This window comes from Epithele typhae (genome assembly GCF_022376455.1).
Source record: "Epithele typhae strain CBS 203.58 chromosome Unknown BXZ73scaffold_33, whole genome shotgun sequence".
Lineage (NCBI taxonomy): Eukaryota > Fungi > Basidiomycota > Agaricomycetes > Polyporales > Epitheliaceae > Epithele > Epithele typhae.
In genome coordinates this window covers 57,637-71,207 of record NW_025954224.1, presented here as the reverse complement: position 1 = coordinate 71,207, position 13,571 = coordinate 57,637, and the positions used below count along the sequence as shown (strand labels likewise).

Sequence of the window (13,571 nt, the reverse complement as noted above, 5' to 3'; positions counted from 1 at the left end):
GGGCAGGTATAATGCTACGAATCTACTTCAGCTGCGTCGTGTGATGGAACCTGGAACCTGGAATCCATCCCCATCTTCGCGATCTTCTCGACGTCTGCCTCAGAAAGCCCGAGCCCGAGCGGGCGTTCCGCGAGCAGGAGAGCGTACTCTCCCATGAGCGAGTTCCGGAACGGCAGGATGTCGTCCGTCTGTAACCTGCAGTCAGCCATCTCGACCGTTGCGCGACGGGGCGCGGGGAAACTGAAGCCGACGCACGCATATCGCGACCGGGTGGTTGTGCTCGAGGTAGTAGTTGAGGTGGTGCGCGTCCAGCGTCGGCACGGTCTTGCAGACCAGGTTCGAGCTCAGGCAGATCTCGACGCACGTCGCCTCGGCGCGCACGACGCGCTTCGCGGCGGCGTCGAGGAACGTCGCGTGCCCGAGCCGGTCAGGCTTGAACGAGAGCAGCTCCAGGGTCTCCTCCGCGGGGCTGTCGGGGATCTGGCGGGTGAAGATGTCAGTCAGACGGGTGTCCCCAGTGGACCCGCGGATCGAACGCTCGCCTCTGCGATGTGCAGCGTGACGCCGAGCCCGGCCGCCTTGGCGGCCGCGAAGTGCTCTTTGAACGCGGCGGCGGTCCCAGCCTGGCGTCGCACGAACCCGGTCAGCGCGCGCCCCTCCCCGCACGGAAAAGAAAAGAACGGGCGCGAGACGCACCGTCGGCGTGCCGCACAGGTCGACGCCGACGACGCGGCGGCCCGCGCGGCGGAGCGCGACGGCGAGCGCGACGCACTCGGCCGCGTCCGCGGGGGCCATGCGGCGGTCGAGGCTGACGACGAGCGCGGCGCGCTCGGGCGGGTACCGCTCGACCTCGGCGAGGACCGCGTCGAGGTACGCGGCGCGCGTCGGGGTGGCGCGGGGCGTGCTCCGGAGCTCGAGGTAGGCCGCCTGCGGGGGGAGCGGGGCGCCGTCGGGGGTGGGGCCGGGGGCGGGCTCGAGGAAGTGCGCGAGGACGGCGGCGGCGGCGCGGGCGAGGGCGGCGGGCGTGGCGGTGAGCGCGTAGATGGCGGGGAAGAGGCCGAAGAAGTCGTCGATCTCGGCGAGGACGACGCCGGCTTGGAGGGCGGCGATGCCGGCGTGGACGGCTTCGGGGGTGATGGAGGAGGAGGAGGAGGAGGAGGAGGAGGAGGACGTGGTGGTGGAGGTGGTGGTGGGTGGGGCGTAGGAGGCGGCGAGGGATTGGAGGACGGGGAGGGGGATGGAGCCGTTGAGGTGCGCGTGGAGCTCGGCCTTGGGGAGGTGCTGGAGGAAGGTGAGTTGGGCGTGGGTGAGGCTTGCGAGGGCGGCGCCGGCGGGGCCTGCGACTTGGTGGTCGTGGGCAGACATCGGTACCTGGGTCTTCGGTCGCGGGGACCACTGCGGAGAGTATTTCAGCTACAGAGGCGTTTAAAATTGCTCCTGGTTCAAAGCCTTGTAGACGCAGCTCCGATCCCTCCGGATGTGTGGGTCTGGTGGTTATGACTCGCGATCGACGACTTGCAATTCGCATCAGTCGTACGCGTAGATCTCGGTCTCAGGCTCGCCGGGAGAGCCCGGCCATCGCTACTCACCGGTGCTAACCTGGTAACGCAAAGAGCAGCCGAGGTGGTTTGCTTGCTTGTGCAGTACGTGGTCGTACGGAGGAATATTTGCCACCCGACCGCGAGTCCATCGACAAATCTTGTGAAGTTGCGGCTAGTTCCGGCCCGCATCCATCCGCGCCTGCCTCCACCCTCGGCAGTCGCCCATGGACCTTTACATAAAGCTTTATGATTCAATGCTGCATCCGATACACGCGCACTACCCGATCTCCGAACTATCACTCCAAGCCCGTCATCTCCAGGCGGTCGGGTCGCAACATGTGTATTTGATCACATTCATCGACGTCAAACTTCTGTCAACCACAGTATAGTCGTACAAGATATTGAATCATACATCCGAAGCAACACTCCGTCACACCTACACATGCTTATCTCACATAAACTTGTTGGCCTGGAGGAAACCATGAGGGCCCAAATACATCACAAGCCTACGGCGTGAAGGGTTTAGACGTACCAGGCCCATGATGGTGCTCAAACCCCCACTGTTGCTTCCGCCTGTAGTGCCGCTGAATTTGGACTGCACAAGCATCTTCATGACCGTCATGGCCGCGCCATTCACGGCGTCTTGCTTGTTCCCTGAGGCAGCACCGCCGGATTTGTCGAAAAGCTTGGAAGCCTCCGCCATCGCGAGGCTGATCAGCTGCGTCTGGGAACCTCCGCCACTGCCGCCGGAGGTGAACTGCTTCAATATCTGTGTGTGCTTGAGCACTTGAATCCAGTAACTGTTGTGTAAACCATCACCTGCATCGCAGCTGCGCTGCCCATAGAACCAGCACTAAGCGAGCCGGCGGAACCTTCCTCGTATGCCTGACGATGAGCGTGCTGGACGTGCTCTTCGTCAATTGGTTTCTCGTGCTCTTCCTGTCTCGTTGGCGTGAGACATGAATACAACAGAAGAACGGTACGGGAGTGACCTTGTTCTGATTCATGAAGCCCATTGCGCTCGAGAAGAGTGAATGGTCCCCGCTTCCCTCTCGAGCGGCGCTCTGTACCACTTCGCCTTCATCGACTGTGGCAAACTTGTATCTTGCAACGCAGTGTAAAACACGGAGATTACGCACATTGAGGGCGATCTGCAGTGCCCCCTGCTCCGGCATGATTCGGGCCATTGTATTCGTGACCTCCTGTCTTGGCGACGTTCGCTGAGGATATCGATCAGCAACGGGGCGGTGAGCACGGGGCGCGACTTGCATTGAGAATGCCCAGCGGACTCGAGACCTTGCTTAGCCAGATTAATGAACGCGTCCTAGATGGCGCTCAGGATGATGAAGCAGGGGAGTAGGTGAAAGGACTCGCCATGGTAGCTGCAGAGGTCTGTTAGCGCACGCGCCCCCCAATAAGGAGGTACCCGATAGTCCCTTCTTCGACCGGATACGGCAATGCCTCACCTGTACCTCACAAGATCAGAGTCAATTGATCTGTGATCACCCCCCCGGGGTGATTCCACTTTCGGTAACTGCAAACGTCTCTAAGCCTGCGTACTGTAGTGCCTCTACGGATATCGACGAAGATACCTTGTAGGGAAACGTTAGAACGCGGGCACATGCCCAAGTCCCCGCCCCCTTCCCCGACGTCCCCGAGGGCTCGGCCCAGCCGTCCTCCGCGCTTCCCCGGCACGCGTGAGCAGATTCCCGCGCCGCGCCGCCGCCCGCCCTTGATATCCGGACGCCGCGCGCCACCGGGTCTCCGCCGGCGCCTCGCCTATCCGCCACCTGTGCTCGCCGCCCCCAACAGCGAGCTCGCTGTTCCTGTACCCTGCCTCCCCCTCCCCTCCGTTTCCCTCCGTTCTTTTTGGTACCTGCTTGTATTTTAAATGCGCACCTAATGATACACAATGCAATAGCTTCAGTTGGCTGGGTGTGCCTGCACTGAGCCCTTAAATCCCCCAAAATGCGTGCAACATAGGAACATATAGAAGCAGTCCATCGATGGGACAAGTTCTGCATAAGTTAGCTGTATATGAGAGCCTCTGTAATCTGAACTTGCAGGTGGATAGCTGAAGGGGTGAAGGCATGATGTCATATGTTATTTCAGAATGACATACTCCACAGTGATATGGAATACACATTTATCGTCTTATGTACACCTAGAATCGTTCATAGAGGACATTCAGAGTGTATTGCAAAAGACAGCAAGTCAAAGTACGATGTTCTAATGAAGACATGACATATACTCAGAAGGGGGAGTTGGCTTGAAAATGCGGTCTCCATATGTTTTTGCGCAGACCTCCGATCACTGTACATCTTGTTGCATCATGTTTACATGTATGTGGAGAGCTCAGATCGTTGTTTTGGTGCTTATCGGTGAAGGACTGAATACAGGCCATGGTATGTCATTTTTCTATGACATAACGTATAGTGAGATAGCATGTGCTCCGATTGTTATTCTGAAAGGCGGAATAGAACAGGGCACTCTGCTGCTCAACGACGCAGAAGAAATCTCGAGAAACGGTTCAGGAGTGGCTGAGATATGGCAGATGAGCTTGAAGGGTGCACAGTGTTGAAGGTGGTTCAAGGGCGTCCTCTGGACAACTTGCCATTCTAGACCCATATGACATATCTCAGCCACTCCTGAACCGTTTCTCGAGATTTCTTCTGCGTCGTTGAGCAGCAGAGTGCCCTGTTCTATTCCGCCTTTCAGAATAACAATCGGAGCACATGCTATCTCACTATACGTTATGTCATAGAAAAATGACATACCATGGCCTGTATTCAGTCCTTCACCGATAAGCACCAAAACAACGATCTGAGCTCTCCACATACATGTAAACATGATGCAACAAGATGTACAGTGATCGGAGGTCTGCGCAAAAACATATGGAGACCGCATTTTCAAGCCAACTCCCCCTTCTGAGTATATGTCATGTCTTCATTAGAACATCGTACTTTGACTTGCTGTCTTTTGCAATACACTCTGAATGTCCTCTATGAACGATTCTAGGTGTACATAAGACGATAAATGTGTATTCCATATCACTGTGGAGTATGTCATTCTGAAATAACATATGACATCATGCCTTCACCCCTTCAGCTATCCACCTGCAAGTTCAGATTACAGAGGCTCTCATATACAGCTAACTTATGCAGAACTTGTCCCATCGATGGACTGCTTCTATATGTTCCTATGTTGCACGCATTTTGGGGGATTTAAGGGCTCAGTGCAGGCACACCCAGCCAACTGAAGCTATTGCATTGTGTATCATTAGGTGCGCATTTAAAATACAAGCAGGTACCAAAAAGAACGGAGGGAAACGGAGGGGAGGGGGAGGCAGGGTACAGGAACAGCGAGCTCGCTGTTGGGGGCGGCGAGCACAGGTGGCGGATAGGCGAGGCGCCGGCGGAGACCCGGTGGCGCGCGGCGTCCGGATATCAAGGGCGGGCGGCGGCGCGGCGCGGGAATCTGCTCACGCGTGCCGGGGAAGCGCGGAGGACGGCTGGGCCGAGCCCTCGGGGACGTCGGGGAAGGGGGCGGGGACTTGGGCATGTGCCCGCGTTCTAACGTTTCCCTACAAGGTATCTTCGTCGATATCCGTAGAGGCACTACAGTACGCAGGCTTAGAGACGTTTGCAGTTACCGAAAGTGGAATCACCCCGGGGGGGTGATCACAGATCAATTGACTCTGATCTTGTGAGGTACAGGTGCAATGCCTCCAGGAGCCTTCGCTCTCGGAGGGCCAGCCAGCACTTTACTGGGCAACCGCCAACCGCGCCCGCTCTCTGCGTCGACGTCGACGAGTCCCCAACTCCAGAAAACGCGGACGGCCCGGACCTGGACGAGCTCCTGCTTGCTCGCCTGCACAAAACGGACAACGGGCTCTTCCAGTGGCTGCGGCGCGGCCCGCCGCTGTCGGGAAAGGAGGAGGTCATCGTGGCGGGAGCGTGGACGCCGTCGAGGTGCTGGATGTGCCGGAGGATGAGGCCTGGCGCGTCGTCGATCGCGCTCGAGTGCATTGCGAAAAGGTCCCCTCAGGCGCACTCCCTTTTCCTCATCTGCATCTGGCTGGACGGGCCGCCGATGCTCGACAGGTCGAATGGGGGAGCACTCGCTCGTCGTCGCCGCGGAGAACGAGACAATACGACGGAGGCTCGCCTTCCGCTCCTTCAAAGCCGGAAGATGGATCCTCAAGGCCTCAAGGCTCTCCCTTCTCAACAGCAGCCTGTCCATGCACCGCACCGCCCCCGCCTCGACATCCGCCGCGGGCGCGCCACGCTCGTTGTTCGGCGGGGTAGGAAACATGGCTAGCGTAAAATATATTTCATTACACAAACATCGCACAAAAAGCGTAGGGTCACGAAAGCTTTAAGCTACACGAAGATGAAGGTGGGGACGAGCAGAGCACGTGCCTTTCTGCTGACAAAGCACAGATTGGCCAGTTGGCCGTCGCGGGCTGGGTCTCCCTCGCAGACTTTACTCCCCCACGAACTCTCACCTGAAATTCCTGGTTGCCAGCCCATGATCGGCCCCGACGTCCCTGCGCACCTGCTGGCTCCGGACTCAACAACGCCAGACGACGACTCCGACACGGAAGCCGGGCCCGCGCCTCCATCGTCCATTGGCCCCCAGATCCCCGCCTCAGTCACCGCGGGACCCTCGAGGTCTGCACCCAAGGCAGAGGCAGCCGAAGCCGAAGAGGAGGACGAAGAGGACTACGCCCCGGCGCTGCCCCCGCACCTCGCGGCCGCGCGCGAGAAGCGGGTGCTGGGGCCCGCGATGCCGTCTGCGGCGCGGGCGCGGCGGTACGAGGACGAGGAGGACGAGGACGAGGAGGACGTGGGCCCGATGCCGCTCCCGTACGGGGTGGTGCTGGAGGAGAAGGACGCGGTGCAGGAGTTCATGGAGCGCGAGGAGCGGCGGCGGAAGCAGCTCGAGGTGCGTCGCGTGTTTTCGTGGCTGCGCGCTCGACTCCGTGCTGGCGTTGTTGCTGCCGCCGCGTGCGCGAGCTGACCGAGTGCCGCCTTGCCGGCCGTGTGCGCAGGAAGCGGCGAAGCCCAAAGCCCCGAAACGCGAGGAGTGGATGCTCGTCCCGCCCTCGTCGTCCGACCTCCTCGGCTGTGAGTCCGTTCCTCCCGCTCCCTCCCGCTCTTTCCCGCTCACACCGGCCGTCCAGCGATCGACCCGACGAAACTGACGAGGGGGCGGCAGTTCGCGCGGACGGCGCAGCCCGCGCGCGACGCGGACCGGTCGCTCTGGACGGAGACCCCGGCGGAGCGCCAGCAGCGGCTCGCGGACGAGGTCGCGGGCAAACGGCGGCGGGCGCAGGACGTGGACCCGGCCGACGACGGCGTGGACGTGCGCAAGCGGCGGCGGCAGGACGAGGAGGTCCGGCGCGGGGTCGAGGAACACACGGTACGTCCTCCTCTCTTCACGCACAGGCCTGGGTGGTGCTCATACGTAGGGTGAATTGGCAGCGGAAGCAGCGCGGGGCGCCGCTGATGGACCAGCACGGGAAGAAGTGGCGGCGAGGGAGAAGGAGAAGAAGGAGGGGGAGGACGAGCCGCCGGCGTTCTGGGACCACGGGCGGGACATGTCGCTCGGCGGGAGGCTTATGGACGACGGCAAGCGGAACAAATTCATCAACGAGGCGAAGGGGCTGGGAGACCGGTTTGGGAGCGGGAAGAGCGGCGGTTCTTGTGAGCCTGTGTTTGGTGCTCGAGGTTGCTCTGCATGTGGTCGACACTAGCGGGATGATACCCGGGCGGCGAATAACCGACCTTTGTCAAGCTCGTACCAGATATTCACATGGGACTATGAGACATGTTGTACTACGAACCGGACTTGTCCCTTGTTATCGCTCAATACACTCGTGTTAGCTATGCGTACACACACCACTTTGCCTGTGTAGTAGTGTGAGGTGGTATGAAGAAAAGCTGCAGTTTAGAAGTCGCCGAGAGTGTGGATGGAGAGCGGGGAGAGCAGCGGGTCAGGTGGACGGACGGGGAGGAAACACAAGTCGCGCGCCCGGCGATGCGCGGTCCCCGTTGCCGGACGTCGCTGCGCCTCAAGACGGGCCCCTCTCCGTCATCGTTCGCCCTCTTCCTCGCACTCCCACCACCTCCCCCCATTTCCCATCCAACGCATCATGTCTGAACGTTTGTCGCAGGTCGCCGGCCATCTGTCCGGCGCGCTCTCCCGCGGCCTTCTCGCGGGCGAGGTTGCCATTGTCACCGGTGCGTGCAGCGACGCCATCCGGGCACCCCTTTCACGACAGCTGACGCGTCCCTGTGCACAGGTGCCGGGCAGGTACGCTTCGTGCACAGTCCGTCTACGAGCATCGCAGCTTAGCACGGGTCGTCGACAGGGCATCGGGCGCAGCGTCGCGCTGCTGTTCGCGAAGGAGGGCGCGAAGGTCGTCGTCTCCGAGTGCGTCCCTGCCTTTCTGCGTCCGCACGCTCGCAGACTCACCACCTCTTTCGTTGCTCTGCGTCTCCTCTTCCCGCCTCAATCGACGGCTGTTTTGTTGCACGTGATACCCGGGATCGCAGCCTGGACGAGAAGAAGGCGCAGGTGGTGGTAGACGAGATCAAGGCTGCCGGCGGGGACGCGCTCGCGGTCGGCGGGGACGTCTCGGCGGACGACTTCCCGGAGAAGGTGCTTGGAGCCACGATCAAGTGAGTCGGGGTCGGTGTGTCCTGGTGGCGGGGTGCTGATGCAGGCGGGCCGGGCGAATAGGAAGTACGGGAAGCTGAACCACATCGTGAACAACGCCGGGTTCACGTACGACCGGATGCTGCACACGACGCCCGACGACGCGTGGGACGTCATCATGCGCGTCCACGTCCGCGCGCCGTTCCGGCTCATCCGCGCGGCGGCGCCGTACATGCGCATCAAGGTGCGTGGGGCGGGGATGCGATGTGCGGGCGACGAGGGCTGACGAGGATGTGCGCAGGGGAACACGGAGAACCGTCGGTGATCAACGTGTCTCGACGTCGGGCCTGCACGGGAACGTCGGCCAGGCGAACTACGCCGCGGCGAAGGCGGCGGTCATCGGTCTGACGAAGACGATCTGCAAGGAGTGGGGCCTGTTCGGCGTGCGGGCGAACACGGTCGCGTTCGGCCTCGTGCACACACGGTGCGTCGTGCTCGCGCGGTGTACGACGATGGGCTAAAGCGTGGTGGACAGGCTGACGGCGGCGAAGGAGGACGGCGCGACGATTGAGATCGACGGGAAGAAGGTCGCGCTGGGCATCCCGGGCGCGAACGCGAGTGCGAAGAGCGCGCCGCACGCGGTCATCCCCCTCGGACGCGGCGCGACCCCCGACGAGGCGGCCGGCGGTGTGCTCTTGTGCGTGTTTGCTCCTTCGCTCGGTGCTGGATGGATGCTAACGGCGGAGACAGCCTCGCGTCGCCGCTCGCCGCGTTCGTCTCGGGCCACACGCTCGAGGTCACGGGCGGTGCGGGCATCTAGGTCTGCGTGGCTGCGCTGTCCGTGCGGCGAAAACGGCAGTTCTCGACCTTGTCTGTAGCGTTGTAGTTCGTCGCTGTCTGCCGTCTGGGCTGTCGGGGTTATGTATCGGAACTGGCCTGGACGGGCTTTGGGCGTGCACGGTGGGCAATTTGCGGGCGAGAGAGGGCAGATGAACGAACGCAGCAGGGCGGGCGCGATCAGAAGGCGCGCTGCGAGGACTGTTGGGCTGGCAGCCGGTCACTGGCCTGAGTCGTTCCTGGTGGCTGCTAGTACGACGACGCCAGTGCCCACCATGCGGGCAGCGCGGGCCCGCTCGACCGCCCGACGTCGCTGGTAAGTGATTATTCCTCGGGTTGGAACTCGGTGGCGCAGGCGGGCGGGCCAGTCGATCGCGCACTGGCGTCGGGCGCACCGGCTCCGACGCATGGAAGCGCCTGAAGGACCGTCGTTCGACCGCGGTCATTGAGTTGATCTCTCGCACCGCCCAGGCTCGGGGAGAGATGGCGCAGGCGAGCGCGGAAGCACTGGCTGCGTCCGGACTGCGAGCGATGGGAAGATCCGCGGAGCGCGGCGGAGATGGCTCGAGCTCCCCGCCGCCTTTCGAAGGGGCGGGACGTCGACGAGGACGGATGCAGGAGGTGCGCGGGGCCGTCTGGGTGCGCCTCTTGGGGCGCGGTGCAACGTTCTGCAGGCTAATTGCAGTAAGTAAGACCACTAAGCGGGCGCCCTGGTCGGAACACGGGCGCCCGAGAAGGCTCGGGTTGTGGGCAGCCCCGCGATGCAAGCACCAGGTACCAATCTGCTTGGCCTGCACCACCGGTCCAGTCCACAGCGGGTAACGGGTTCTGTGATGGACCGCCGGCCATCTCGCAGGACCGCCTTCCTGTGGCTCGAGACGGTGCTCAGATCTCAGACTTCAGCTCAGGGCGAATCGTGGACCGACAATCGGCCAAGGGGTGGAGGTGGGAGGGAGGGGCACATGCAGCCCCGGGGATGGTGGCACCCACGCACGCGGGGCGCCCTGGGGCGCCCGACTGAGCCGCTGTCGGTCACTCGGAGGCTATTGCGTGGGACGAGGGACAGGGCACATTGCATAAGCGGGGGGCGGCGACGAATTCCAGGAATGCGAGCGTGGTGGCAGTGCTACGGGTGCGGGTGCGACAGTGCTTACGGGGCGATAGCGAGCATGTGGGGGGCAAACAACTAGTGGTGGCAGATAGCGGGTTATGTAAACTAGGGCGCAATGGAAGGGGAGTAAAGTGCATGCGAAGAAGAATGAAGGATGCGGCGCGCCGACCCGCGGCTACGCGGCAACGAGCGAGCGTCGGGTCGGCGGGCGGGGGGAGGGAGGGGAACGGGTCAAGGGATCAAAGCATGATCTCCCGGATCTAGAGCCAGACAAGAGGCAGCAGTCAGCCATTTTTCCACGCTTCTTCGAGCGTATATAAGACCGAGACTCACGTTCTTGCTTATGATGTGCTGCACCCCGAGCAGGACAGAGGCGCGCGCGTTTTTTGGTTCGTTCCGGCGGTGGAGCGACCGAGCGTAAAACAGAGCAGGGCATGATGAGTCACCATTCACGACGGGGAAAGACAGCAAAAGGGGCCCGAACACGGCCCCAGACGCGCGAGTCGCCCGGAACCGTGTCGGTGAGAAGGCGAATGTGAAGAACGGAAGCCCGCCGGCGATTTCCGCAGGACTGTCGCCGAGCGCACAATGTCCGGCCGTAGTACAGTACAGCTACAAGAGCACCCATAGATATCCATCAATAAAGAAAGGCCCGGCCGCAGGGCCATTAGATCAACGCTGCCGTTTCAAGACTGTTCCGCAGAATTATGCTGGGTGGAGGTGCGCGGCGTAAGCGCTCTAGGATCGACGACGCGTGCATGGGGGCCACGTGCGAGCGAGGGGGGAGGGGGGAGTGGGAGTAGGGAAGGGGGAAGGGGAAGAGGACCAAGGCAGAAATAAAAACTCACTCTGTGAACAATATCGATCAGCACTCGGACACAACTCAGAGACAAAATGACGAACCTTCTACAGCGGCCATGATTACGCGAAGCATGGCGGTGTCTGTTGCAGTCGTTGTGCTTACCGTGCCCGTTAGCACCCGGCTTCGATCCACCAAAGACGTGCGGCAACGACGACTTACTGGATGTAGATCTCGCGCTCCTTGGCGTTTGCCTTCTGGGCTAGACGTGCAAACCGTTTCTTGAAGTACTCACGCCCCATCTTCGCGTCTCCCGCTTCACCGTCAAAGTCCTACGGCGCCACCATGAGGCTACCGCCTCGGCTGGGGACGGATACAGACTCACTGGGAAGAAGTTCTTAATATTAGAATGCTGAACCTTTTTCTCAAACAGGTCGTTCTTGTTAAGGAACAGAATCTGCGATCGACCGCCCGCTTAGCTTCGGGACGGAGCCCAGGGACGCGCGAAGACTCACGATAGACGTCTGCTTGAACCATTGCGAGTGACATATTGAATCCCAGATGGTCATCGCATCCTGCATTTGGTTCTGGACGGGCCCAACGTCAGCTTCGCTCCGCGATCGCAGCACCCAGCGCGGGGCGGCGGGAGACGCACCGCATCCTTGTCCTCGACCAGACACTGGTCGTACCCGCTCAAGCTGACGAGGAACAGAATGCTGGTCACGTCCTGGAAGCAGTGGATCCACTTCCGCCGCTCGCTCTTTTGTCCGCCGACGTCGACCATCAGCATGTCGTGGTCCCGGAGGGTGAAGACCGTTTCCGTGATGCCGATTGTCCGGGCGCGCGAGTTGACGATGTCCTGCTCGTTGGGCGTGAACTCACGGTCGAAGAGCCGGTCGATGTCCGCGAAGTAGTAGAGCAGACTGTGACGTGCGGTGGAAGTCCATCAGCGAAGGGAATGATCTGATGCTGCGAAGACATACTTCTCTGGGAGCGCGGCTTCGTTGCCACGGGCGTAGGCCGCCTGGACGTTGGGGTCCGCCCAGAGCCGTTTGAGAATCTCGCAGTACTCGATCGGGTATGGCTCGCCGTCCTTGATGTCATTCGCATCCTCGATGTGGTGCACCAGGTCGCGGTTCTCCTCTGAGACGTCGAGCTCCATGTCCTCCATGGCGATGATAACGGCATTGAGACCGTGGGTGAGGTTGTTGAAGACGAGCTGGCGGTAGGACTCGATTTCCTGCGTCGAGAAAGGGACGCGGTGGATGAGGCGCATTTGCTTGAGGATAGTCGACTTGCCCGAGTCTCCGGATCCGAGGAGGAGGACCTTGCGGGCGGTCGGAATGGGGAGGGAGACAAGTAGTGAGAAAAATGAAACGCACCTTGACCTGCTTGGACATCTTGAGCTTCGCCTGGAAGGTGGGCCGAAGTGAGTGGGAGGCGGCGATGGCGCTAGGCGCATATAGGGACATACCTCCTTGAGGCTCTTTTCGGCCTCTCTGTGCAACCGCTTGTCCTCCTCGGAAATCTCGATACCGCCAGACGACATGCAAGCACCCATGGTGGAGAGGGAATGCGGGAGATGGGAGAGAAGAGTGGATAAGTAGGGGGAAGGAGAGGAGGAGTGAGAGAGGGCCGGCTCAGTGCGTCGGGGCGAACGCGAAGAGTGGAAAGGGGGAGGGGGGGGGGGGATGGCGGCTCAGAACATGCGCTGGGCAACGGGCGCGAGCTCGGGAGAGAAGAAGGGGAGGGAAGGGAGCGACGGGGGTGGGATTCGGGCGGAAGGAGGCGGCCGGGGCGGCGTAGACTAAGAGGAGATAGTATACGGACCTGGCCACAAGCGCAGGCTGCAAGCGGAGTGTCGATCGCAGAGGCGGAGGCGTGATTGGTGGGCGAGGTTCTGCGCGGCGCCCGAAAATGGCGGCGGCGGGGTTTCAAAGCGGCGTGAGGGTTTCCCAGCGGCCCTGCACAAGTCCCATGGCTGCCAACGAGCTGCCTCCACGCGTCGTGATCAATGCGCAACAGATGAATGTCGCCAGCGAGAGGGAAGCAACGGGCCCCCCGGACGGCCTGGCTTTCATTGATAGTATCGACGCCTAAGTTGCCGCTCATGTTCCAAGGTACCCGGCCAATTGTTCCCCCACCGGCACCCACTTCTCCCGCTCCCTGCGCGCACCCCTGGAGGGGCGGCGGACGCGACGGTCGACGTGCATCTTCTGCTCGAACGCTTGCCTGGCGAACGCTGATCGCAGCCTACCCCCACCGCAAACCACTCTGTTTCCCGGTGTGTTCGGTTCGTAGAGGCTTCCGAGCCCCTTTCTCCTGATCGTCGCAAAAATAGCGGCCCCGCCTCGCCATGGCCGCCGCACCCGCCGTCCTCCTGGCCACCACGTCGAGGCTCATGCACTATGGCGCGCGGGGTCCGGAGAAGGCGCACCGCCGCTCGCAGGATATTGAAACGCGTGGGGGCGCGACAGGCGAAGGTTCGTGCCGCGGTGCAATCAGCAGCGCACGCATGCTCGCTCGCTCATGCACGCTCGCCCACTTGCTCGTCCGCGATTCGTTGTGCGCGCGTGCGGACGTCCGCTTCGGGGACGCCCCGCCCGTTCGAATTCGGGAG

General features: G+C 61.6%; 5 protein-coding genes across 5 annotated transcripts; 2 read left to right on the top strand and 3 right to left on the bottom strand.

Moving 5' to 3' along the window:
• Positions 1 to 14: 14 nt before the first annotated feature.
• On the bottom strand, positions 15 to 1,365 carry BXZ73DRAFT_90711 (Metallo-dependent hydrolase; the record flags this gene model as incomplete). Its single annotated transcript, XM_048025722.1, has 4 exons — positions 15 to 188; positions 256 to 480; positions 543 to 623; positions 697 to 1,365. 4 exons carry the CDS (start codon positions 1,363 to 1,365, stop codon positions 15 to 17), a joined length of 1,149 nt encoding a protein of 382 aa, XP_047876598.1.
• A 627-nt stretch (positions 1,366 to 1,992) lies between these two features.
• On the bottom strand, positions 1,993 to 2,918 carry BXZ73DRAFT_90710 (uncharacterized protein; the record flags this gene model as incomplete). Its single annotated transcript, XM_048025721.1, has 7 exons — positions 1,993 to 2,010; positions 2,074 to 2,310; positions 2,361 to 2,480; positions 2,534 to 2,628; positions 2,681 to 2,747; positions 2,797 to 2,865; positions 2,916 to 2,918. 7 exons carry the CDS (start codon positions 2,916 to 2,918, stop codon positions 1,993 to 1,995), a joined length of 609 nt encoding a protein of 202 aa, XP_047876597.1.
• Positions 2,919 to 6,071: 3,153 nt separating this feature from the next.
• On the top strand, positions 6,072 to 7,299 carry BXZ73DRAFT_48808 (uncharacterized protein; the record flags this gene model as incomplete). The annotated part of the gene is given in 5 exon segments (XM_048020127.1): positions 6,072 to 6,488; positions 6,595 to 6,670; positions 6,727 to 6,965; positions 7,028 to 7,071; positions 7,083 to 7,299. 5 exon segments carry the CDS (start codon positions 6,072 to 6,074, stop codon positions 7,297 to 7,299), a joined length of 993 nt encoding a protein of 330 aa, XP_047876596.1.
• Positions 7,300 to 7,698: 399 nt separating this feature from the next.
• On the top strand, positions 7,699 to 9,024 carry BXZ73DRAFT_48910 (short-chain dehydrogenase/reductase SDR; the record flags this gene model as incomplete). Its single annotated transcript, XM_048020148.1, has 7 exons — positions 7,699 to 7,779; positions 7,897 to 7,979; positions 8,102 to 8,227; positions 8,289 to 8,448; positions 8,495 to 8,688; positions 8,740 to 8,901; positions 8,955 to 9,024. 7 exons carry the CDS (start codon positions 7,699 to 7,701, stop codon positions 9,022 to 9,024), a joined length of 876 nt encoding a protein of 291 aa, XP_047876595.1.
• Positions 9,025 to 11,035: 2,011 nt separating this feature from the next.
• Positions 11,036 to 12,500, bottom strand: BXZ73DRAFT_48799 (heterotrimeric G protein alpha subunit 4; the record flags this gene model as incomplete). The annotated part of the gene is made up of 8 exons (XM_048020125.1): positions 11,036 to 11,111; positions 11,174 to 11,283; positions 11,337 to 11,408; positions 11,467 to 11,538; positions 11,607 to 11,874; positions 11,935 to 12,278; positions 12,334 to 12,363; positions 12,426 to 12,500. 8 exons carry the CDS (start codon positions 12,498 to 12,500, stop codon positions 11,036 to 11,038), a joined length of 1,047 nt encoding a protein of 348 aa, XP_047876594.1.
• Positions 12,501 to 13,571: the final 1,071 nt, after the last annotated feature.